This window comes from Mus pahari, chromosome 3 (genome assembly GCF_900095145.1).
Source record: "Mus pahari chromosome 3, PAHARI_EIJ_v1.1, whole genome shotgun sequence".
NCBI classification, from domain to species: Eukaryota; Metazoa; Chordata; class Mammalia; order Rodentia; family Muridae; genus Mus; species Mus pahari.
Window position 1 is genome coordinate 1,576,623 of NC_034592.1, and position 27,840 is coordinate 1,604,462.

The following is a 27,840-nucleotide window of genomic DNA, read 5'->3' on the forward strand; positions in this document are numbered from 1 at the left end:
ACTTTCTCTAGCTCCTCCATTGGGGGCCCTGTGTTCCATCCAATATCTGACTGTGAGCATCCACTTCTGTGCTTGCCAGGCACCGACATAACCTCACAAGAGATATCTATATCAGGGTCTTGTTAGCAATACCCATGGAAGAAGTTATAGAGACAAAGTTCGGAGCTGAGACAGAAGGAAGGACCATCCAGAGACTGCCCCACCCAGGGATCCATTCCATAAACAATCACCAAACCCAGACACTATTGTATATGCCAAAAGTCTAAAATTTTAAACACTGTAGAAATATTTTTTCAAATAAGCGTCGGCAATGGCAGCAGAACTAGAAAGGATCAAATGCTGCCTGAGCTCACAGCCTTTGAGCATCCATTCTGTACTTGAATCTTGGCTCTGACACTTGAATATTATATGTTCTTAGGTAAATTTTTTAGCCTCAATTTTCTCATTTGTACAATGGAAAAAATAAAGTCAAGTGTGGTAGCCCATGACACTCGGGAAAGTGAGGGACGAGATCAGGAATCCAGGGCCAGAATGAGCTATGTAAAACCCCGCCTTAAAACCAAGACAGTATAAATACAGATCTACCTTTGAAAGCATCCTAAGAGTATGTCAGAATGACATAAGAAAAAGCCCAAAGACTTTAGTTTTAAATGAGGCAGTAAAGGCTAAGATGGGTGTCTTTGCTAAGCAGACTGTGACAGAAGCCAGCTGTCCCACCTTTGAATATGAATCATAAAGTCAGCAGCAAACTCCAGGGCTGCACGCGCTTCCACGCCAGGGCCGCACGCGCTTCCACACTCACTGCTACTCTGGTCACAACAAGCAGAAAACAGAACCAGCTTACTGTCCATCAGCAATGAATGGATAAAGAGAAAGTAATACATACACATAAAGGAATCATAGGAAGCCATAAACAAAAACAAAGGAATGGATTTTTGCAGGAAAAAAAAAATGTGTGAAGCTCGAAATCACTATTTTAAACAGATAAGCCTGGCTCAGAAAGGCAATTACCATGTTTTCTCTCATATGCAGAATTTATATTTAAATTTATAGAGAGACGTATATATAAATGTGTTTACATATGTGTGTAGGTGTAGGTCGTGGGTAGAGAAAGGGAGTCATGTGTGATGAGGAGACTGTTAAGAAGGGTTGTAGAATGTATGAGACATGAAAACTTAGTGGTGGATCGAGGATGGCAGAGAACCAGCCAGCCGAGGGCATGGAGTAGGATAGTGATGGGGGGAGTGAATGAGAGGGGAGAATAATGATACATATATATGAAAATGCCATGATACATGCCTTGTATACTAACCTAAATTTAATAGTAAATAAATACATAAGTGAACAAATATATTTTATATATACATCTGTTCTATCTATCTATCTATCTATCTATCTATCTATCTATCTATCTATCTAACAGATTAAGGAGAAAAGATCCCAGTAACAATGTCTTGTGTTCTTCTAATACATGTGGAAACAAGATGTGTGCAATTAGATACAACTGAAGTGAATATACAAATGAAAAGGAAAATTTCAGATTATAATAATATAAAATCTAGATACATATTTTCTCTAATACCTTTAAATATAAAGAGACAGAAGTAAACCTCGGAGGTTGGAACAGACACAGGAAAGGAACATTACTAGGGCAGAGACAATGACTTCAGGGTGATGGGCTGTGGATGAAGGGGATCAGCATGTGTGTAACTAACAGTGCTGCACATGCATGAGTCGAAAGTTAATAGGGCTAGGAGAATTGAAGAGAGCCATGCCACTAGCTGAAGACTTTACAGTCCTGCCCATATAAATTCATTTAAGTGTGATTAAAAAGTCTTGAAATAGAAGTAAAATAGAACTAGAACTAGAAATAAAAGTTTGAAATGGATTCAAATCATGTGATGTATAATCACTAGTCACTGGTATTATTTTAGAAGATGTTTAGTAACAGGTCTGGGGGAAAGTTCAGAAATATTTGGAAACGAGAGATGTCTCCATCACCTGTGGTAGGTATCCTGAAGTACATGAGAAGGACGCCAGAACACATCAAACTTGTATGGACTGGGGTTGCAACTCAGTGGAAGAGCATTTGTCTGACCCCAAGGTTAATCTCTGGCACCGAAAAAAAAATATGGAGAACAGTACATACAGAAAAACATACATGTGATTCCCACGTTAAAAACATCTATAAATATAAATGAAAATGAAAATTAAACAGAAAGAAAAAATAAATATCTAAGATCCATTCAGAGATCCAAAAACTGGTTCTTTGAGATGGTGGATCAGGGAAAAGACTAGACAAAAACTGTAAATAATAATAATAATAATAATAATAATAATAATAATAATAATAATAATAAATGGGGGAATCACAGCAGACAATACAACCTTAAAGGAAAAGGAAGGTCATAAACAACTTTGTGACATTCAGTTTCATCATTTACAATAAGAGAGCACATTCTTTGAAGAATACAAGTTACAATCAGGCTCTAGAAGAAAAAAAACAAACAAAAAACAAAGCTGAAATACCTTGTCTATTCAAGATTCATACTGCTTGAGATTAAATATTTCCTTATGAAAAATTACATTTTAGCTGGTTTTGCTGGTAAATTTTACCAAACATACAAAGTAAAAATAAAAATCTTAGACCTTCTTTCAGAATAGCAACACACACACACACACACACACACACACAAACACACACACACAGAGACAGACAGAGACAGAGACAGAGAGACAGAGATGGAGAGACAGAGACAGAGGGACAGAGACAGAGAGACACACAGAGAGAGAATGTCCAGAATACTCGCACTTTCTTATTCAAGATTTATGTCATTCTATAACAGTAAAAATGAAATATTGGCATAAAAACAGATATATCAATGGAGGTAGATAAAATTCACAAGTAAATAAGTCCAAATATCTTTTCATCAAGTTTCTTACAAAATTTTAGACAGATATATGTAAAGTACTTTTGAGAGAGCTTTACCTCACACTTTAAATATATACAAAACATAATTATCTTAAAATGGCTCACAGACCTAGATAGAAGCACTAAGTTGTAAATCCCCTACACAAAATCAGGAAATCTTAGTGATCCTGGATTTGGTGAAGTGTTTGCAATTTTCAACAGAAAGTATGAAAATTCAATAAACTAGAATTCAGTAAATTGTAAAACTTTCATTAGTCACTACTTGTGAAAGATGTTAGATACACATTGACCATATGATCTAGTCATTTCCATAGATCTTGCCCCCAAGAAATAACAACGCACACTCACAACGATGTGTACATGACTGTTGGTGACAACTTTATTAGTAGCATCACAACTATAGATGACAAAGTTGTGTATAAACAGATGAGTGTGTAAACAGACTTTGGTACACTTACATTATAGCCAGATAAAATTTAAAAATGATTATTGAGACAGAAACACAAATTGATCTTAATAGTGTCATTTTGAGAAAAAGAGCAAGACAGCACATGAACATACGCAAACGTGATTTCATTTATATAAAATTCTAAAAAAATGTAAACAGTCTATATTGTAAAACTGTAAGCTAGTCTATAGAAAAAGCAGATTGGGAGTTCTGAAGAAGTAAAAACATCAAACAGTAAGAATTAAGTAATTACAGATTAGTACGGGGAAACATTTTGGGAGAAATGGAGACACATGTTGACAGTGGAGATGGCTTCATGATCATGCACAGGTCAGACTTTGCCAGATGTACACTTGGAATACACTTGGCCGGTCGTATGTGAGTTGTAGAGAATGAGCTTCGTTTTTCTTCTCCCTTTGCGTTTGCATACTGGGGGAAATGGCTTTATCGTCAGACGTGAGAGTTTGGATGCAACCTCTGCTCCTATAATGCAACCTTACATAAATTACAGTTTTGTGTCTCAGATTCCAGTTCAATGTTAGTAAAATACTTTATGGGAGATAAGAATGTATGTGTCCTTGGCTGCAATAAAGGTACTGATGTATGTTTTATCACTAAGCCCATCCCATTCCCCTCTTCTAAGTGGATACTCTTCTTGTATTTGATGTATGATTGTGATATGTATGCAGGAATGTATATACGTTAAGGTAACAGAATGGCACTGTTTTAGCTTATTTCTCCTTTATGCGAAAATGTTAAGACTTATCATTAATATTCTATCTCTCTATAGCAAGTTGCTTCTAACTGCTGTGTTAGTTTCTACACTATGTATCTGGCAAACTTAACTCATTAACTTCCAGAGGTGGAAAGTTCCTTGTCTAATCGTCTGCCTCAATATTTGTCTCCTGGAAGTTCTCTGGATCGTAAATCCTGAAGTAAGATGACTGGGCCGAAGGAGAACTGTGAGACAAATTTCACTCAGCACTTCCAAACTGCTTTCCAAAGTGTTGAGTTCCTAATGCTGGGAATTAATCATATTACAAACTTTTACCAATGCAATGGATGTAGCATTTACTCCAATTTTCACTTCTCAGTTTACTAATAAATTTGAGCAATTCTTGTTGTTATTAGCTACCCAGGATTTTCCTTTGTAAACAACATCTGTATTGATATTTGCTCATTTTAAAAATTTTACTTTTTGATGGGAAGTCCCTTGAAATGTCTGTCATGAGCCTATGAGTATTGAGATGACATTTAGTGAGAAGAAATACTTCATTTTAATATGTCACACCTTCCATTTCTCAGCTTAGTTACTTAAAATAATTACTGTTGTTATGTGCAGAAGTACAACCTGTAACAATGTATTTTCCACCTTTGGAGTTTATGCTGTGACTTTGTTATCCTTGAATCTATCTAGAGTCTGCTTCTCATCTGACATGGTGCTGTGCAGGCACATATTTCTTCCCATTTAATTATTTGGGTTCCAACATTCTCTGTTAAAGAGTTTGACTGTTTCCACTACACAAGCAGTGACATCTTTATCATATGCCACTGGAGTATTTTTATAAAGCCAAAAATTACCCTAGAAGAGTAATGACACAGAGTAATAAAAGGTCAAGAGGTTCTTTATCCAGCCTTCAGAACCACACACAAACAGGAAATACTGAACACACCTGGATTTGGGGATTAAGTATAGAGAAGGACTCATCCTAGGTCTATGAAATATAACAGATTCTCACAATGTCTTCAATGTTTAATAGCAAAATAATGTTTTTATATAATACTACATAAATAAAATATTGAATATGTCACATCAAAACTATACTTCTGCAATAGTCATAAGATCATAGCATACCTGTTATATGCATTTTTCTCAATTTTCCCAAAGTTTTCTGAATTTCCTGGAATGATTAAGAATATATGACAAGATACATCATTTCTTAGCAAGATTTTTTTGGAAGCAAGTAAAAAAGGTCAAGCAAATATGGGTCTGATTTATGGCCCAATTCAGTATTCCATACAAAGAAAGTTCTCAGGGAACAATGGTCTTGGCTATCTGTTGAAAATCCACACATTCTCTAGGTTTAAATGTACATGTACAGTAAAATCTGTCATGAAACTCATGTTCTGCCTCTTCTTTTGGCTGGGAGTTAGAAAACCAGCTCTGCCTTTGTCTAGAGTCCTCTTTTGCATGCGGCACTGTGGATGATGAACTTGGATGTGTATTTTCCTTCGGATTTGGAAAGAAATTATTTTTGAATTTTATTGATCTGTTACATAAACAAAAAACAGAAAATGAAATCAGGCAAGCTGGCATGTCTCTTAGAGTCTAGAAGCATGTGGCATCCTAAAACTCATAACTGAAAGTCCACCACTACATAGCACCAGTGTTCAGACTACCTCTCTTTAATGGCTATCGATGAACTGGAATTTAATAGCAGAACATAAGATTCAACCCATCTACCAGCAGTTACACAATGCTTGCCACACAGAGAGTCTTTGACAGAGCTTTCAGATTCCATGTGGTTAATCTACAAGTCTACAAGGAGTTGATGGTTATTTTTGTGTTTGGATCTTGATGGAAGGTTGAGATATTATTATCCACCATTAAGAAACAAAAAGAACTGAGTTTCATTTTACAATTTATGTAGCTAAATATACTGATATACTGAATTATCCTAATTCATATGCTAGCACATTTTAGAACATGTTTAGTCATGTTGGGTTTTCTTTTTGGCAGCGGGGGTGGGAAAGGACATTATGGCAAATCTCTGGGGGGACAAAGGGAAAGTCATGCTTGCTCAGGTAGAAAGTATCCTGATGTGAATGAGCCACCCACTTCTGTTAGATGTGGACTCCTTTAAAGAGAGTTTGAGTAACAGCCAGAAGCCTCAAATTATGATAAAGTCACAACTACAGACCCATCTGTGAAGGAAAATCAAAGGAGGAACACTTTGGAGACATGTAGATGGCATACAACACATCCAGTTCACAGCACCAAGCAATAGTTTTTACAAACAGCATGTCAGCTTTGGGAACTGTGAACTATCAGTCACAGTACTTTTTGTGCCATGGCAGTGATTTGCTGGAAGTGTCACACTAAAATCAAAGGACCAAATCATCATCATCATCATCATCATCATCATCATCATCATCATCACCATCACCATCCCCATCCCCATCATCTCCAAATTCCACTTGTAGCTCTACAGACTAAGCAACATGAGATCTGACCACAGCACACAGGAAATCTCAAGGCGTCTTTTGACTACTGTCTATGTTAATCCAGGTAGAGTTGTAAAATTTCAGATGTGCTCAGGTTTGGCAGTACAAACATGAAACAAGAAGTAAGTTGATGATATGCATATGTGGAGAAGTCTGTGCTTTTCTAGAAATTCCAAGAATTCCTTTTTCTACTGATTTATGTTGAAACAGGGTTGTCATCGTGATATTAACCTCACATTATTTTGAGAATTTCTGAAACCCATGTGTGTGACACTGGAGTTGTCTGTCTGTCTGTCTTGATATCCTAGAGAAAAAGTCTCCGGAGTTAAAATAATAGCATCTTATATAGGAAAACACTAAGTAAGCTCGAAGCTCCCTGACAAGACATAATATTTGCTAGAATAATTTGTAACATCTCCACACTGACTATTTAATAATTTATGTCACTGCAGTTTCCTACCTTCATTTTTCAGTCATATTTTGCCAACACTGTCAAAAAGACTTAGTTTCTACTTAGCACAAAATATTTTGAGAAACATTTTTGTTAACTATAAAAATAATAGTATTCTGGTGTACTTTTAAAAAGATTTTTTTTTTTTGCTAATAGCATGATTGAAACGTGACCAATGTTGCTAGGAGATTATTTAAAGCTAATTAAGTCCATTAGCAGCAGCATAAAAGAGCCTCTATTCATCAGAAGAAGATGATAAATAAATGTTATTTTATTCAACAAAAAAGCCTTTTACCCTTTGCAAAATATTTATATATGAACTTCTGATAAATTTCTAAAGCTAATAAGTTTGATTTACTATAAAAGAATGAAAGAGATGTAAACTTGAAACAACATTACAAATGTCAAATACAAGGTGACATTATATCAGAATGAAGAATTCACAGGGTGCTGTCTCTTCAAAAAAGCACTTGATAAACAACAAGCTGGCTTAAGAATTAAAGAGTAAAATTTATAGTTTTCTTGGCATGTGGGCCTCATATTCTTACTTTTTTGGGACCATCGATAGATGAACAGAATATACACACATAAATAGGTAACGTCAAATAACTTAATAAATAAATGTGCTTACATTAAGAGGTGTCAGTGGGACATTAATAAGAGGTGTAAAATATTCATATTTAACATCTACTCAAAATTTACTCAAAACTGGTGCTTAGCTTATGAGTGTAATTTCTCATGAAAGCACTCATCTCTCCCTGGAGTAATGAGCTAGGTGTTTCCACCCTAAGCCTTACTTGTGAAGTGATTGGCTCTGAAGTACTCACACTTCACTAATGTGGGCAAAAGCTGCCACGCTCCTGCACTGCTCTCTCTCCCTACACAGAGTTTTTAGGAGAACCTCACAATCTCCTTCCAGCATACTCATTTGGATAATCAGAACCAAGGGAGCAGCTTTCGCCTCCTGTTCTGTTTTTTTTTACTCAGAATCCACTTAATTTGCTAAGAATTGATTCATTTTCTAGCTTTAATTGTGAAATTAACTCGTCCCTGAAACAGGTACATTGAAGTTGATTCTACTGGGATCAGATTTAACCACCTCTGTCCATGATCCTTTCAGCACTGTGTTCATAACTGTCATGATGATGCTTGTGGTATCTTATCAATTAATGGCACACACCTGCTTTTCTGCCAGTGACAATATCTTCATGTCCTCCAGTGGAGGATGGTCCTCGGGTCTGATATCAAATAGATGTTCACTATTTTAAAAAAAATCAGATGAGTTAACTTTATGGATAAGATAACATGTGAGAAGCAGTGGATATTTGAACTACTTTATGTCACTGAGTTGATACTGTCAGTGGGAGAGAGAATTGCAGAATCCCAAAGCCGGAATCTAGAATACAAACTGATAAAGGTAAGGAAAATATAGACAAAAGAAGTGAAGAAACGCCCCAAATCCAACCAATACCGCAACCCAGCTAACGTCACAAGTGAACTGAATCAGAAGCAGGCACATCGCTAAGTAAAAACCTTTCCTTCCTGAATCATCAAGGGTATTTTGTTTCTGTATTCTACTAGGAGGGAGAATGGGAAGGATTTATTTATAAAGGAAGAGCTGTGTGTAAGAACTTGGCTCATAATTCAGACATTCTCTTCAGAAAGGGTCTTTGGCACAATTGCACAGTTTCATTACCACTCTGATAAGGGTGGGAATGGCTATCATGGATAGGAACAAGGAAGCATTCTGAGAGACCTTGCCTCAAATCAAATTCTATGAAGATTTGAAAAATTATCTCATTTTACTTGTCTGAGTCTGATGTTGTAATCTCGATTCTCAGAGAAAGAACGTTGAAGGTGAAAGTGACTCAGGGAGGCTGCAGAGTGAGTAGGGGGCTTTGGTCTGGACAAGTGGGGGAGTGCCTTTGTAGTTCGTGCTTTCTCTGTGCCTTCTATTCGCATTTGGAGATGCTGTGACACGTCCACTCCACCTACTGAAATTATTCTCCTTCTAAGAAACATTAAGCTGTTTCACATTTGCTGAATTGCAGTTTGAGGATTCCTCTCATATGGAGCTGGAGCATTTGGCTGTATTCTTTAGGCATCTGGTGGAAACCATGCTTAGGTAATTTGTTGTCATAGTAGTGGTGACTGAGTGGGGTGTCTTCAACAGTCTTGGAGAAAGGCCAGAATCCGTAGAGCTTCACGTTTTCACACAGTTCCACGGCGACACTTGCAATCATCAAGCCTGTGGACAAGCGGTATGCAGTTACCCCTTTAGTTCTCCAGAAAAGGGCGAGGCGCCTCAGGTACCTGGGGTGGAAGAAGAGAGCCTTTTGCCTCATCTTCGACTCTTTGAGGGTTTGGTAGACTTTAAAAGAGATGCCTGTGTTGGCCCGATAGGAAAATGCTGGCAGGAGGAGGAATGCATCTCCATAGGTGGAGATGTCCTCCAGAAACTGGGCTTTCCTCTCCTTCAAATTCTGGTACCTGCCGAATTAAAAAGAAAGGCTGGTCACAGTACAGAAGTAATAATAATATTAATAATAATAATAATGCCACTTAAAGTACAGAAATAACAATAATAATAGTAATAGAAATAATAATAGTAATCATAGTAATTATAATGATGATGATAATGATAATAATAGTAATAGTTAATAATTTTGGTTATATGGTATTGAATATACATCTGGTCAAAAATGCAACTGCTTATACCCATTATATTAAAAAGTCAAACCACTGAGTTAAAAATCATTGATCAATTATCAAGTAACTATCAAAGGCCTGTCTTCATTCTTCTTTCTTGAGTGACAAAGACTTATTGCTAGACAGACATTTCTTCTATGATTTCATATTACCACACAGCAATGCTATCTAATGTTGCTTTGGCCCCTTTAAACTTACACCTAACCAAATAACGTAGCCTATATGTATGTATTATTTAAAAGTTATAATGTATACATTTTATACATTTTTATACATATTTTATACATATTTACTCAACAAATAGAAGTTTTGTTTAAAAAGCCTATGCCTGCCAGAAATGTGTGTGTGTGTGTGTGTGTGTGTGTGTGTGTGTGTGTGTGTGTGTTGGCTTTAGGCTATCATTCTCTTATGCTTCACACACCTTAGGAAGAACTCTTTTAAGTAACATTTCACAATTAGCTTGTGGAGACAGCTACACTGTTTTGTTTTCACTCTGAGATTCTAGAACAACTTAAGGAGTCTATTAAATTACAAATGATTAGTAGTCTCTTTTTGACAGAAAGTGTGTGTGCAACTTATATGAACGAATGGATATTCTATAATAGCTACATTGCAGAAGAAGGCAATGAAAAATTCTAAATAACAAACTATCCAAAATGAAAGCAAGCAGTGCTTTGTCAGGCTATGTGGGGACTTCCTCCAAAACTTCTTAAAAGAAAGTTTTGTCATGAAAGCACTGATGACCAAGGAAAGGGTGTAAATGATCTGAAAACTCTGAAAGCAAACGGAAGGAACTGACTTCTCTACTTTTTAAGTTGAAGAGATAAATTTTCTTTTGATTAGAAACATGTCGCTCATGACACTAAAAGTAAAACTGAGTCACTCTTCTGATAGAGCACACCCTGCATGAGATGCCAAACTTTGTGGATGTATTCTTTTGTGTTTTCCCCAGAAGCCAGCTCAGCCGTGTGTCACACCATGTGGTGTGTCAGCCTCAGCAGCGGGAGGATTGTGTGAAGTGATCAGAAAGTGTTCTGAGGAGTGGTGGAACTTGCAGTCACTCACTTCAGTGTTATAATGCTGGGATTAACAGTCACAAGATTTGTTTTGCTTCCAACATCTTTACTAGCGCTCCCTGTGATTGGGGGGAGGTTACACCTGGAATAAAGAAGGAAAATATGTTCAAAATACAATATGCAAAAAGCAGATGTATACACACACATATACACACATATACACACACATACATGGATATACAACATACACACATATACCCACACACATGCACACACATACACAAATACACACACACACACACACATTTTCTCACACATACATACATACCCACATACACACACATACACACATGTACACACATGTACACACACACACAATACACAAACATACCCACTCATATATACATACACACAATATAGCACATATACACACCATACATACATATATACATATACATACACACATATAATAACACATCCGCACACATACACATATACTCATACACACACATAAACACACATACACACTCATACACACATATACTCACACTCATATACACATAAAACACATACACACATGCACGCATGCACACACACACACACACACACACACTTGATAACTGTTATAATCTCAGAGGAAACCAATGCTGTGACAAGAACATCAGAACCCACCTGCTTGCCACTTGAAAATAACCAACAAGTACAGGATGTACTTGTTTCAACATTGCACAACATACATCAATTTGATAAGTGACTTTAATATTTTCATTGACATTTGTAAGTACTAAGACCAGAGATTTCAAATATTTCTCATCATGCTTCTGAAGGATTTTCAAGTTTTTTTTTTTAATTGAAGTTGTAACTTAGACCAACTGTATAGATGAATGCTGATTACATTCTCACAATGGAATGATCCATACAGAGTTAAAGAAGCCAAGGTACCGAAAATGTGGTAATAAAGTCTCCCAGAATAAAACCTACACAGGAACACTAGTATCTCCTGATCTCCATATGGATAACTTTGTCCCCAAATGAGGTTACTTATGAAGGAAACTCCAGTGCTTTGAAGCAATTTTCACCCTGCTATCCTAAACCTGGAGTATCCGTTTTTCATTGGGAAGCCATGAACAATGCTAATTTGAGTATACTCCAATCACATTAAAATGAGGACATTCTTTACATTTCCATTAGACCGCTTTTAAATGGAGGCGCATGGGAAGTAAATACAGAGTGTCCCCAGGAAAGTTGTGTGCAGCCCACACCATCTGCTATGTGGATGCAGCTGCAGGACTGTGCTCCACACCTGATGAAACACAGGAATAGATGAAATATAGCCTTCTCGCTTCGACATAAAATATACATCAGAAAATATGTATTCATTATAAATAGGGGTCACAGAAAGGACCTTATCAGTGGCCTCCTGTAACAAATCACAGACACATATTCTTTTGAAGTATCCAAAATGGTTCATTATGGTTTGAGATAAGGTCTTCCTTTGCAGCCCAGGCTGACCGGGGCTTACTCTGAACCCTAGGTTGGCCTTAGACTCAGAGATCCTTCTGCCTCTCTCTCAACTGTTGAGATTGCATGCATGAGCCACAACGCCAAGCTTAAAAGTGGTGTACTGGCTAGATTTGTGTCAACTTAACACAGCTGGAGTTATCACAGAGAAAGGAGCTTTGGTTGGGGAAATGCCCCCATGAGATCCAGCTGAGGGGCATTTTCTCAATTAGTGATCAAGGGGGAGAGGCCCCTTGTGGGTGGGACCATCTCTGGGCTGGTAGTCTTGGATTCTATAAGAGGGCAGGCTGAACAAGCCAGGGGAAGCAAGCCAGTAAGGAACATCCCTCCGTGGCTTCTGCATCAGCTCCTGCTTCCTGACCTGCTTGAGTTCCAGTCCTGCATCCTTTGGTGATCAACAGCAGTATGGAAATGTAAGCCGAATAAACCCTTTCCTCCCCAACTTGCTTATTGGTCATGATGTTTGTGCAGGAATAGAAACCCTGACTAAGACAAGTGGTTTCTAAAATAACTGGAGACATTGTGGAAAACGTGTGTGTGCATCTTTTTATATGCATGTGTGTATAATAGATGTAAGGTATTTATGTAAAATACACACACAGATGTAGCATTATAGCTATAGTATACTATATAATGTAATTACAGCCATATGTGTTCCTTAAACACTTAATGTGTAGCTCCCAATGTTTGGAATGAAAACAATGGGCAACTTCTCTGTGTGATGAGCAAGCATAGGCAAAATACGTACAGGCTTAAACACCAAGTGCATTTTAATGACATCCACCATATGTAGCCCTAATTTTGCTTCCAGTTTGAATGGTCAACTTCAGAAGAAAGAACATGTTCAGAAAAATCCTATTGTCAGCAAAAGCAGAACCTGGAAACCCAGGGCTTGTCTTAAAGTTATAAATCAACTATCTGCTGAGACTTTTTCCTAGACTGTAAGCCCAAATTGTTCTTTCTATGGCTGCTATAAAGTAAAATTAATGCTTTTGCATAGTACTCTCCACAGATGTTTGGGGGATTTTAAGTCTATAAAGGGCCTGTCACATGAAGCATTATTTATCTTCATTGTGACCCTCACCACCACCATACAAACACTGAGGATTTGAAGAATGGATAATGCATTCCGATACTGGTCTTGTCAGTGAGAAACCTGAAGAGTACAAACATCATTCTGTAAAGAATTTAATGAGTGTTCAATAATTTCTAGACCATTAGATCGACTATTGCGTATTTACTGCCAATATAAATTACAAACACAAGATAGGTGAAGGAGGAACTATTTTTTGAACGCTGTTTTGTGGCTGTTGTTAATCTGTAGAACAGTAGCATTAAATCCACAGGGACCAAAGTATCTCAACAAAATTGATGTTCTCAGAACAGGAAGATGTAGACTTCTTTTGCTTCCTCTTCTAAGTCATATTGCAGGGATGTCACCTCCGTCATATCCTAAAGTAGGGTGTTTTATACCAAGTATTAGCATGGACTACACACAAGCAAACTTTATGTCTGTTTTCATAAATTACCTTGGCTTCAGGCAAAAATACTTTACAGGACCAGAATTGAGCATATATGTGTAATATACATTAATTTTTTCAAGTTGGAAAATGGTGGTGGTGGTGGTAGTGTGTGTGTGCAAAACGAATAGGTCAGCATCTTTCCTAGTGTTACTGAAGAGCAAAATCCCTTGCAATGGTCTGTGAGAACCAAGATCTTCAAGGCCAGAGAAATATTCTTCCTTGTCCAAGGGAGCCCTGACACCCTCTACAGGCTGAAGGCCCTGATAAGATTCAGAGCCCCAAACCCCACTGTGATTTCAGTCTCTCCTTGCATGTCCTTATGGTACTGATGTGACCATGCTCAGAAACTCAGGAGTCCCATGATCTCTAAGAAGGCCTACCTGGGCAACCTGTAGATGCTAGCAATGCGATCACAAAGACAAAGGCAAAATTGACACAGGTTGTGCTTCTGGTACCCTTTAAAACAGTCAATAGCTCCTTGTTTCCCAAGGAACCATCTTAGCGAGACTCACCTGAAGACGAAGTCAGATCTGTCAATTTCTGCTCCGCAGAGAGACTTGTTTAGAATTCCCCCATTCCCAACCACTGCACACTGGTTATAGGGATAGTCCACAAAAGGCTGCGACTGGTGGGAGAGAGGGGAAACCAATCAACACAGGCTTGCTTAACAACTAGAAGCAAGGCTACAATGTGGCTCAGTAGAAGATACCCAATTCCCAGGACCCTTACAGAAAAGAAACCACAAATGCCACAAATATCCAGAAGCTTGGCTTTTCCTGTGTGTTTAGGAGAAGAAAAAAAGAGTAAGAAAAAGACACAGAAGCAGACATTAGAGGGGGCAAAAACAGAGAATCACCACAGGGGCTACAGAGATGACTCCTTCAATAAGAGCATTTGCTGTGAAGATGAGAACTGAGTTCAAATCCCCAGCTCCCACGTAAAGCCATAGACACGTCTGCAATCTAGCATAGGGTAAGGAGAGGCAGGTGAATCCTGGGAAATCCAGTTTCTGGTCAGCCAGTCTAACTTAAGCAATAAGCTCCAGGTTCCATGGGAGAGTCATGGGAGTCTCAAAACAAGGTAGAGCGCAGTCCAGTGAGACACCTGGGGTCTACTGTCTACTGGCTTCTACGTATATGTATGCCTTCATGGGTGCACACCACCCCCAATCCAACTAATTAAATAAATGCATACCGTTATGGTCAACTTATTGTAACATAGTTTTTATTTTTTAATCATGTAAGTTTGTTATATTCCTCTTGGGAGGGATAAATATGACATAGAATGAAATAGACTGGAGGTCTTGAAAATTATGCTTGTATATAAACTGTAATATACTGCTTCTATTGAAGCTAATTTATCATGAAACTCAGACTGGTTTCAACATCACTATGTAGCTGAGGATAGCCACTATGTAGTTGAGGATGGCCTGGGATGCCTGACCCTCCTGTTCCTACCTTCTGTGAACATACCATATCTCTTACTACATAGAATAATGAAAGAAGAACAGGAAAATCACATATCATGCCTTTACAACAAGCAGGACCATTTCAGGATTTAAAAGGGATAAAAATAAAGAAGTTATATAACAGCTTTAAATCTTTTATTTCAATGTGTAAAATTAAAGGTTATTTATCAAAATTGTCTTTGCTTCACTAATCCTTAGACATGCAGGCTCAGCAAGGTCACTGGATTTATGCTAGCCACCCTACAAGTGGTCACCAGTGCAGTTTGGGGACACCAGACAACTCTGGGCTGTTATGGTTTTCATTCCCTCCCAAAACTCATTAACTTTGTTTACCCTAAAAGGCTGCATATTTCCTCCACAACCTCCACATATAAATGAAAACTTTGCCATTCAACAGTATGTATTTCTCTTACTGTTCTATAGCCACTGAAGTAAAAATGTGTCCTCAAACCTGGACTCACACCCTCCAGTGATGGAGTCCGTTTTTTTCTTATGTTAGAGTGTACATCCTCACAGGCAGAGAACGTGTTTCTTCATTTGTCATTTCCCCGAATCTCTCATCCCATGGCTGGAGTAATTCAGTGCTCATAGTGAGCTTTTCATAAGCACTTGCTGGCCCAGTGCTTCCCCCACCGTGCATTCCCAGCTGTGTGTTAGAGCTGGCTCATTTGACATTGCAAGAGCCGACTGGGCAGCACTCAGCAATTCTGTGAGCTGGCAGTTAAATCACCAGTAACATAAAATTGGCCATGATGTTAGTATCTAAACCACAGAGCATGGGAGAGGTTACAACACCGAGGCTCTCCTGTCCTCCAAGCTAAGTCTCTGGCCCCACTGGTCTTAGGATGGCTGTGGGTCTAAGATGCTCAAGGTATCCACAGATCCCTGAGCCACAGCCACAGCCACCAGTTCCTGAGGCTGACTGCATCAGTGAGATTTCACAAGCACACAGAGATTTCTGTAGGCTTGCCTTTAAAATTTAATTGTCATATTATGTTTATTGTATGAGAGGCACTGTTCCATATGTATAACTTCCTAAATAGATTTAACTCACACAGCCACTGTGTGAGCATTTTACAGATGGGAAAGTAGAGGGACATACTGAAGCAGTGGCTCTAGACAGACAGGTCTGGGCTAGGACCCATCTAGGCTGCTCCAAGCCATTCCCCAGCCCAGTTTGTTACTAGTCAGTGCATTAACATGTCCATGATACACTTCATTTCTCTCTATCCAGAAGGCCAGCATGGTGCCTGGCTTTTAAATGAATGCTTTCCAGATAGCAAAAGCTATTTCTTGACTCTGAAATTCACACTCAGGATGGCTACAGAGTCTTTACTCAATGGTAGACTCTCAATAAATTCTGAATTTTATAGACTGGGTGGGATGCAATAATGCAAATATGCTCTTTATGGCTCAATAGCAAGGATTACTAAGGGAAACATAGCTCAAATAAAGCCCTCAAAATAATGACAGTTTCCTCTGGTTTCTTGATCAAATGGGAAGAAACAGCCATATGTTTGGGGAACCAGAATTCACTAGGAGTGGAAATAAATTACAAACCTCAATATCCCCTAAAAAATAAAGCAGTTTTTGGAGGCAGGTACTCCATAGTTTTGATGGAAAGGTTTTATAGCAAGCTGTTCTGGAGGTCCTGGGGAGCTATGGGCTCAGAGGAGCAGAGGGGCATGTGGACACTGGGAAGGAGGCTGCTTGCATCCTGAATCCCAGCCTTGGAAGGTAAATGGAAGCAGCACAAGGTGACATCATTTTATCCAGGTCACTGCAGGATTTCTTGTTTGCCAACTAAAAACAAGCAATTCAGGATAACGGGAAATGCCTGCAGTCGTTAACATACAAAATTACCAACTCTTGACAGATCTTTTCAAGGTGCTGCAGGAAAGGCAGATGCACCGTGGCCTCTCTGAGCTGAGCAGCAGAACGCAAGCAAGCAAGCATGCGCAACCTAGATGAGGAGACGCTGCTTACAAGGCTATCCTAGGCCTCCCATGTACAAAGAAATACTTGGTTATTAGCGTGTTGTCACTACTGGTAGTTTCAGGGCACAATAGGATGTTTTATGAGGGGCTTGGCTTTGCTTTGTATGCTTTTTGTATGTTTTTGTAGTTAGGGGATGGAGCCCAAGATTGTGTGCCTATTATGCAAGTATTCTGTCACTAAGCCATGTGAAGCTCCAGTTCTTGGTATTTGGGACAGTCTCATTATGTAGCCCAGGCTGGCCTCAAACAATTACAATAAGCTGTGCCCTTTTACTTACCACTTAAAAACACCAAATTTGTCTTTACTTTGAAAAAGATTTTATCTGTTTTATGAGTACACTTTCTGTCCTTTTCTTCTAGAATTTTTGCAGTACTTTATCATTTTCTAGGTATTTCTCAGTTATTCTCTACAAATTATTCTTTCTCTGAAGTGCAATATAAAAATGTTGAAATAACTTACATGAGCCACAATAAGCTAGTTTTGAGAAGTCAAATAATGAACAAAGAGGGAGTTCAGCACAAAACTCTAACTACAGGTAACATGCTGCATAAATATATTGATCCCATTCTTAATCATATCAATTTGGCCTCATTGCTTTTAAACACCATGAAACACACCTATGAATGCATGAATATAAGTGAGAGATTTTTCATGACAAAAATTTCTTCAATTTTGTATTTGTAATACATGAAAGGTTTTTTTTTTTTCTCACTGCCCCTAGCATCAGAGTATATAGCATTTACTCATGTTTATTTACAAATGTGTAGTGAGTGTACATATGCACTAGCGAATGTTCTAGGAGCTTGGAATATAGCAGTGAACACAGTAGACAATAAGCCTTGTGCCGTGGACGTTACTTGACTTGACTGTGAACTCTCACGTAGTCATGTAACAATGCTAAGCCACAAGGATGGGTTTAGTCATCTAAAATGGCAACTGGAACAGTCTCATTCTAGGCAAAGCATGGTGGCCACCTCCGTAAGCTCACTCACTACAGCTCTGAAACTCCAAGTGTGTCAGGACATTCAGTGAAAAGTCAGGTGGAGGGCTGAAAGCACTTAGCACTTACTGTATAACCCCTCTTCTGAGGGGCCATGCTGCAGTCAAGATTGTTTTCAATAGGGCCCAGCTGGGGTTGGAACTCAGTGGTAGAGTCCTGCCTGCTCAAGCTTGGGCAAGGTCCTGGGTTCTGCCTCAAGCAGGAAAAAGATAAAATTCCTGCATTCTCTGACAGGCCACCACTCTACATGTTCCATATGTATAGCTTTAAAATTACACTCTCATTACTGCGTGTTATGACAGCACACAATCCTCACTCACCACTGGAAACATGTGGAAAATGTTCTCTCGAATGGGGATTTGTTTCTTGCTTTCCACCTCGTAGCTCATGTTAGTCCCCACTGGAGTGTTGTTCTGGGAAACCACGAAGTCTTGAATGGCATCGCAACAGGAAGCCAGTGTGGCTCTACAAGGGGTGAGAATGAAAGTAAGCAGAAGACGAAGACAAGAGACAAACTCGGACTTAACAACAGATGCAGCAAGAGGAGCTGTGCTGGCGAGTTTCAAAGAGAAGTCAAGCCAGGCGCCCAAGTCTTCCTCTGCAGCCCTGGGTGGGGGATGGTGAGAGAACATGCAGTAGCCCACGTCACAGCAGGTAACAGACCCAAACACAGCGGTGGTAAAGGTTCAAAACCTCTGCCATCAGATTGCCAGGACAGACAGAGAAATGAGAGAATCCATCACAGTAGTCCCCGTAGTCATCATAAGCTTGGGAGGTTTTAATCACCCAAAGGAAATTCTGCTCCAAGAAAATTTCAGTACAAACCCACTTCACATAACTTTAATATAGCACATTGTTATGGTTGTATTTTTAATTATTTTATTTTTATGTGTGTGGGTGTTTTTATTTCCTTGTATGATTGGGCACCATCTGTGTGCAGTACTTGCAGAGACCACCAGAAGGGCATCAGCTCCCCTGGAACTGAGGTTGAGATGGTTGTGAATCACCATGTGGGTGTTAGAATCAAGCCTGAGTCCTCATGTAGAGCACCCCAGAGCTCTTAAGCAGTAGGTCATCTCTTTAGCCCCAGTTTTAACTATATTTTATCATGAGTTAGTACTGTTAATCTCTTACTGTGTAGAACTTATCAACTAAACATATACATGTGTAATATTCTATGTACATATATAGTATACATTAACAATATGTCTATGTTCGCCTATATACTCTGTATATTTAATAAGTACTATGGAAATATACCATATATGCCAAGTATAGGTACATATATAATATTCATATAATATATATAATACAATACTACATATTATATAGCTACTATACATATACTATATATGCACATACATAACATACACATATATCATTCACACACACACACACACACACACACACACACACACACACACACACACACGAAGCCCAACACTATCTGGGGTTTCAGACAGCCATGGCGAGGGAAGGAGGTTATGTAATAGATTTCTCAAGCAAGGATGATGAAGGAAAATATTATACAGTTGTTTTGTAATAGGCCTGCCTGAGCTCCTCCTCCCAGCTCACCTCTGTCACCTTGGGACTTGGCCTTGTGGTGAGGACTTGGGGTTCAGGGTTCTCTTAGCTCTTCCTCACAGCCCTTGTCAGCCATTCCTTCTAGCTCTCCTCCATTCTTTTGTCACTCCTTGCCAACCTGCAGAATCGCTCTCTATGAAGGTCCCATAGCACCCTACCCTTGGCTGGGACTGAGAACAGAACATCCATCCACCAAGGTGAAACCAGAGAGCTACAGCAAGATACACCATATACTTCGATCCCAGGGCAAAACCACAAAGATGAACAGCCAAGACAACATGTCCCCCCACTGACACATCAGCTAAGTGTAGTAGCTGTGGATAGAGAGCCATTCTGCTGGTTGGCAGGGAGTCACAAAGAGATGGAAGTGGGTGAGGATGAATGACTCACAGGGGCTGCAGAAATAACCAGGGGACCAAGAGGTGTATTGTAATAGGCTAGAGAAAAGCAAGTTAGCTGAAGCAATTACAAGTATGTTCAAGGACATTAAAAAGAATATGATAACGCCTTAAGGAAGCTTGAGAAAACACGATTGAATGGAATAATGAAAACAATTCAAAATATGAAAGAATTTAATAATTGTTTTGTAATAATTATAACAATACATAAAACGTAGTTAAGTAGCATTACAGTCACCTAAGCAATAATGTATAGCCACTTATTTGAGAACAGTCAATCAATATGATGATTTTAGAGTGGAACAAATTTAAGCAGCCATTCCTAATAAAAATCCCAGAAAGATATCAATTACTATCCAATATGTTTAGAAGTCCTGGTTACTATAATACAGGCCAATGTCAAAATTTCATGATGTATATATTTTGTTTGTGTAGCTCCTCATGGATGTAGATGCCAAAGCATCTCTTAATAATTAAATTACTCCAGGGTTTAATCACCCTTTAAGTCAAGAGAGACTTCTATTTACACAGCGAAGCTATCTCCTTGCTGAGGTCTGTTTTCTCTATTCATTTTCTTAGCAACTCTTAAAGCAACTGAACACAGTAACCAACCATTAGATTCACTTTTCAACCCGGCAGGACCCTGCAGAATCCCCTCCTTCTGAATTTTCTGAGTAGAGCCCAGTCACCATTATTTCCATCATCCTGTCACTCCTTGAGCTTGTCCCTTTTTATATTACTTATGAAATACGTATGCATTTGGAGCCACACACTACAGAAAAGGCACTGTCTCTGTGTGGGACCTGGCTGTGGGAAGAGTACTCACACTGGTCTTTTCCAGCCCCATGCTTTTCTGTTGGGTTTAAGTTTTGAAGGCATCCTTTCAGACACATTCCTACTGAGTTCTGTGTTTTTGAAGTAACACAGTGCTCTAATTTGTTTTGGTCATTTAAAATTCTATCCATCAAACGTCCAGTAATTCTCAGGTTACAGAAAATGAAAGTCAATCGTACAAGGTCAACCTTCTTCTCATCAGGAAACTTGTTCATGAAAAACCACTACACTCCCCCGCCCTTTTTTCTTTCCGAGACAGGGTTTCTCTGTATACCCCTGGCTGTCCTGGAACTCACTTTGTAGACTAGGCTGGCCTCAAACTCAGAAATCCACCTGCCTCTGCCTCCTGAGTGCTGGGATTAAAGGCGTGCGCCACCACACCCGGCTACACTCTTCTTAATTGATTTCTGTTAGCTGCTTATTCCTTTCCATCTTTCTGTTCCTTAGTATCTACCATTTCTAAAAGATAGTTTATAGAGATAAACAAACCTAATAATAATAAATAATAATGTAAATATAAATACTCAGTAGTTTGTAATTATAATCTTAACTAACAATCCCTATATCACTCCGCAAGCTCATAACTTCATGTGTGCTTATCACTTTAAATGTATTGTTAATATAGTATTCTAAGAAAGGGCAATATAATAATATAATAAATTCTTACCTGCTTTCAATAAGTAACTTAATAAAGATAATCAGTGCTTACGAGAATACTACAAAACCATAAACAACAAATACAAACCAGGCTTCTCTATTAGTGCTTTCTTGTATTAATAGGCATTTCTGGAATTATACTATTTAAGTGTGTTATAATAACATTTTTAAGCTTACAGGAAGGCTAAAAGTGGGACAATGGGCCCTTGAGTTACCACCAGCTAGATTCTGCAACTAGCTGTTTACTAAGTAGATACTATTGTACATCTGTTGTCCATTTTCATGGCTGTAGTTGTTTCCATCAATCTGAACTGTGGGGAACTCTACTTTCAACAACATCCTCCATCCCGTGACAAACACTTCTTCTTCCAAGTCCTGATTGCTACATTTACTGGCATTCACTTCAGACTCTGGCTTTGCCACTAGGATAGAAACTTTGTGTGCTTTTCCCATTCCGCAGTGTGTATGTGTTTCTTTCCTTCATTCAGGGGTATTCTGTATATACCAAGTCTGTTTAGCCATTGGCCTTATGTTCTTCAGGAAATCACAAAAAAAAAAAATGATTATCATTAGATGCATGGTGCATGGTAGCCCGGTTGTACATTCCTATAACCCAAGCTCTTAAGAGACAGAGGCATGAGAATGGAGAATGGCCAGCCTTGGCTCCAAACAAAAGTAAAACCCACAAAAAAGCCCAATGTAAATATCTAATGGTGCAAAATGATCTCCAAGGAAATATCAATGTAACAGAACAACATTTCCAGTGCCTGCTTTAAATGTAAGCTGACAGACCTTGCAAAGGTGATAACCGAGCATGCTCCATTTCAGCCCAGCTTGTCTATGCAGTGGAGAAGCATCCAGAAGTTAACACAAAACTAAGCTGCTTGTAACCACCAAGGAAACCAGGAAACAGACAAAGAAAAACATAATAGAGCAAAACACCTTACAGGTCACTGCACAGCGTATGCTCCTTCATTCCAAATGCCTGCCTGCCAGGCACACCTTAAAGGCTACACTTTACGGCCTATGCTCATTCTGCATGCATGCCTGCCCGTTCAGGCACACCTTCCTGGCCATTGTACAGCTAATGCATATTGCAAGGCTCAAACTCTGTAAGTAACTGTGGCTGTCAAGTTCTTTCACATTCAGAAGATACAAAGGCTTCTACTGAATCAGCATTGTCAAGGGACCCTGCCACTGTGCCCTACACTCTTGATGGGTCCCATCTACTGCTACTTCCTCCATACAAAATGAAAAGAAAAGAGAGTGTGCTGTCCCACCCCTGTGGGTGTCTAGAGGTCAGGAACTTCTCAGCAGGGTTTCACTCCCGAGGCTCAGGCTGGTCCTGGAAGAACCAAGCCTAACATGTCTTGATCTTTAAAGATTAATCTGAAAATGTGCAAACTTATCTTTGCTTTTCAGATAGCCTCACAAATACACTTTTGAGAAAAGAGTATGCCTTCAAAGTGGTTTAAATCTTTCTTTTCCACAATAGGAGCAATTTCCTTCTTTTTAGGTTATTTTATTAGGGTCCTTCCTTCCTTTCTTCCTTCCTTCCTTCCTTCCTTCCTTCCTTCCTTCCTTCCTTCCTTCCTTCCTTCCTTCCTTCCTTCTTTCTAGGTCTGAAAAAGGAGCTACATTCCCAGGATTCCTTTTTTCTCTATAATTCTAATGAGAATCTTTAGGAAAGGTATTTTAAAATGTAAGGATCCTCACAAGTGCAGAGGATTTATCATTTACCATTCCAACGATTGCTAACTAATTATCCGACTCTGTTTGCCTTCACCTAGGGCAAGCAGTCCTCTACTTGCCTCTTTCTTGTTTATTCTCATTAAAAAATATTTATCTTTTAGTTTTTCAGTCTATGGATGTCTCTCTGTGTGTATGCTGTTTGTCCCTACAGAGGCTAGTAGAGGGCATTGATTTCCTGGAACTGGAGTTACAGTAGGTTGCCCGCTGCCTTGTGGGAGTGGAAAACCACACTTACTCAGGTCCTCTGCAAGAGCAGCAAGACTTCTCAGTCACTGAGCATCTCTCCAGCCCATCTTTTCATTTATTTAAATTTATAATGAGAAGACATCAATTTGATGCCTATTTCTTGTTGCCCCCCCCCCCAGACTACAATGTACAATCCCTTGGCAGAGCAGTAATACTCACTAGCAGAAATGCCCACGTTCACTTCAGTCTTACCATGCCCATGTTCACTTCAGTCTTACCATGCCCACGTTCACTTCAGTCTTACCATGCCCATGTTCACTTCAGTCTTACCGTGCCCACGTTCACTTAAGTCTTACCGTGCCCACGTTCACTTCAGTCTTACCGTGCCCACGTTCACTTCAGTCTTACCGTGCCCACGTTCACTTCAGTCTTACCGTGCCCACNCAGTCTTACCGTGCCCACGTTCACTTCAGTCTTACCGTGCCCACGTTCACTTCAGTCTTACCGTGCCCACGTTCACTTCAGTCTTACCGTGCCCATGTTCACTTCAGTCTTACCGTGCCCATGTTCACTTCAGTCTTACCGTGCCCATGTTCACTTCAGTCTTACCATGCCCATGTTCACTTCAGTCTTACCATGTGCCTCACAGTTCATGTGCTATTTAAGTCCAGCAGAGATCCTACGAACTGCGTACAGTTAATATTGTTTCTGCAGATGAGGACAATTCAAACTCCCAAAGTTAAAGATGTCACAAATCATGCTCATTCAATCTTGCATATTGGATGATCATTCTTTCATTCATTCGCATGTATTTAGAATGTATTAATTCTTTAGTACCATGAAAGGTTGTCTATATACTTGTGAATAAAACATCACTGTCTCAATCTTTCTAGTGTTCGGGGGCTATTAAGGAGAAATACAAGGATGAGCTAATTGTAAGGTAGTAAATGACAAAGCCAAAATTAAAATCCCAAACTCAAAGCTATATTCTGCAGCCCACTGCCTACCTGAAACCACAGTGTGCAATCCTTCCCCACAAAGGAACTGTGCAAATTCACATGAGTACACTTTTTTTTCTGGCCTAAATCATTGTCTCAATAGATTATTCTAGAATCCTCAAGTTCATGTTTGGAAGCATCTCCTAACAATAAGGAAAGCCACGTGAATTCAAAGGACTTGGAATATAAGTTCAAGCCACGGGCATCACACATTAAAGATCCACTCAGCCTCTGCACACAGGCCTCATGGCTCAGGATTGGGGGACCATGTGTCTGTATGAGGGCCTGTATGTGCAGTGGTGAGAGCTGAGATACAGGGGAGGTAAGAGAAAGGAATCACTTAGCCCTGGAGGCTGACCCTAAGTGATCTCCAAGACCAGTTGGGGAATGATAAAGACTGACAAGCTTTAGTTGTCTTGCTGTAAATCAGCATTGTAGACCATTGACACACTTGAATGTGGTCTTAAATTACATAATTAAAGGAAGATTGGCTAAGAGGAGAGGGAAATATGTCTTGTATTGTGATGAACCATTTTGCTGTGTAGTATCGATGTGGAATCTTTTCTTTCAAAGGCACATTACCTAAGGCCTAACTGGAGAGAGCAGGTTGAAACCCAAGACAACTGAATCAGACACAATAACTATAAGGGGGAAGGAAGAATTAGTGAACCCATGAAGCTTCAAGGTACAGAGGCCAGGCTGTGGGATGTGAGTGTCTGAATCCACCAAAATATGTATGTTGAAACTATAGCCCCCCAATAAGATGGTATCAGGAGAAGGAATCTTTGGAAGATGAGTATAGATAGATGACGTCATGAGGATGGAGCCATCAGAGTATGAAGTTGGTTCTCTGTGCTACCCAGAGAAAGAATCTAATCTGACCCTTACAGAGCTATACTGGAACACCAATCTTGCATGACCAGCTTCTAGAACTGTGCTGTTTAAACCGCTCAGATTGTGACATTTTGTTACAGCTAAAACAAGAGCCATCACAAGGCAGCAATTCAGCACACAGCTTAATGGGCAGCCAAAAGGTAGTGTGCAGAGCCCAAGATCACAGAAATTAGAACTTACAAATTATTAAATACAAACATGGATAAAACGTGGCCTGCCTTCTGGGAACTTGTTTACATGAGGGAGCTGTAATTCATTTGTTGGTATACTCTAACATAGTGTAGATCGGTATGAGAAGGCCTTAGCCTAAGTACATGGGGAAAGCCCCAGGCTAGTGGGGCTTATAAAAGAACCTATAAAGGCATAGGATGGGGATGACCCAGTAGATCAGAGCCCCAGTAAATGATTGTTGAACTAACAACCTGTGCTTGGGAATGATAGTTTGTTTTGTCAGAAGACAGAAAGCAGCAGGTGACCAGAGAAAGGAAGTAACTGGCTGACTACAAGGAGAGAACTTTCTAATCAAACAATTAGGTGATTTCACATTTATTTATGTTTGTTTTTCCCCTGGAACTTGCATACTGGATGAGTTTACATTCCCATTAGCAGTGACGTAATCAAACTGAGCAACTCCTGGAAATACACCCAAAAGAGTTTAGGTCAGCCTGCCATAGACATAATAGCTTATCTATGCGTGTTGCTGCACCACTAATAACCAAGATGGAACCAACCTAGGTCTCCACCAACTGGTGAGTGGATGCAGAAAATGTGGTATACAAACACAGTGGCATTTTATTCATGAAGAAGAAAGAAATTGTACCATTCATAGAAACATGGATAGCACTGAATATTGTTGTGGTAAGCAAGATAGCCAGATCTAGAAGAAACCAATCATGTTTCTTTTCACATGTGGAACCTGAACTGTGTATGAGTATATGTGCATATGATACGATAGGCATACATCCATATATATGACATGGAAATAGATGAGAGAGGAAAAGAAAGAGGACTAGCTGTAGTGACAGCAGGAAAATGAACAGGGTTGAAAACAGAGGCCATATATATGCAAATAAAAATACCCTTATGAAGCATATCACTTTGCATGATGACATATTCTAATAAAACATTTCCTGGCGTGGGGTTGGAAAAATGGCTCAGTAGTCAAGAGCACTGACTGTTCTTCCAGAGAACCAGAGTTTGATTTCCAGTACCTACAGCCATTCATAAGTCCAGTTCCATGGGCTCAGACACCCTTTCTGACCTCTGTGGGCACCATGCTTTTGTTCTGTGGGAACCAAACATGCACATGGTACACAGACATGCACGTGAGCAAAACACTCATACACATAAAACACATCTTTTACAAAGTAAGCTGACACTAAGCTTTCGGGTACAAAGGGGAGAAGAGATAGATCTGAGATACATTTATTGACTTCAGAAAACAAAGATAAAGGCTGTTTGTGGATAAGTCAAATGCTAAGTAAAAGGTGTTCTTTTAGACTCTCTCCAAAGACAGGTGGAATCCACTCATATTTCACAGATTTTTGTCAAGAGCATCTCCCATGCATGGGCTGCTCTGGCCAGTGAACATGCCAAGCCCATCTCTGTCTCAATCTGGCAACTGTCACAGCACAGTTTGGATGGAAAGAAAAACTGGGAAAGCCCCAGAGCAGAGCAATGGAGGTAATGGATAGATTGTTAATAATGTTATCTGGAAAGGATACCCAAATGAACAATCTTGTACTTCCTCCATAGGGTTACAGGACCACAGGGAACAAAATCAATAGATGTCAGTGTAAGCAAAGAGCAAATTGATTCTGCCCCCAGATCCACAGAGAATACTGTATTCATAAACACAATACATTTTTGAAAAGGTAATAAAAAGGACTTTAATGAATTCAGGAGGATTTTATTTGGGCTGTTAAAGGTTCAGTTCTGCTAAGGGCAGAAGACGGGTAAAGTGAACTAAAACTGTAGAGAAGCCAAGATGGGACAAAGACGATGGATTGGCACAGGATGAGGCAGAGAAGGAAAAAGGAGAGACATGGCAAGAGTTAGAGAAAAAGTACTAAGAAAACCAGCGATAGAAAAGGGTCCTGGGGGGGTGTTCGCCTGGCGGCTGTCCGCAGGCCGATCCAACACCCAACACCTTTCCTCCCCGACCGAGGAGGGGTGTCCGCCTGGCATCCAGCGCCTTTCCTCACCCGAGGAGGGGAGTGCGCCCGAGAGCAGTACTAAGGCTTGGG

The 27,840-nt window shown here is 39.5% G+C and overlaps 1 protein-coding gene across 1 annotated transcript in view; it reads right to left on the minus strand.

Moving 5' to 3' along the window:
- Window positions 1-3,297: 3,297 nt before the first annotated feature.
- Window positions 3,298-27,840, minus strand: part of St8sia6 (ST8 alpha-N-acetyl-neuraminide alpha-2,8-sialyltransferase 6) — a 137,380-nt gene continuing 112,837 nt past the window's right edge. The window contains exons 5-8 of the mRNA XM_021194592.1: window positions 18,612-18,756; window positions 14,338-14,450; window positions 10,831-10,923; window positions 3,298-9,546 (exon numbers count right to left, since the gene is read on the minus strand). Of these exons, the coding sequence (XP_021050251.1) occupies window positions 9,078-9,546; window positions 10,831-10,923; window positions 14,338-14,450; window positions 18,612-18,756 (820 nt within the window). The 3' untranslated portion in view covers window positions 3,298-9,077. The remainder of the gene's footprint in view (window positions 9,547-10,830; window positions 10,924-14,337; window positions 14,451-18,611; window positions 18,757-27,840) is intronic.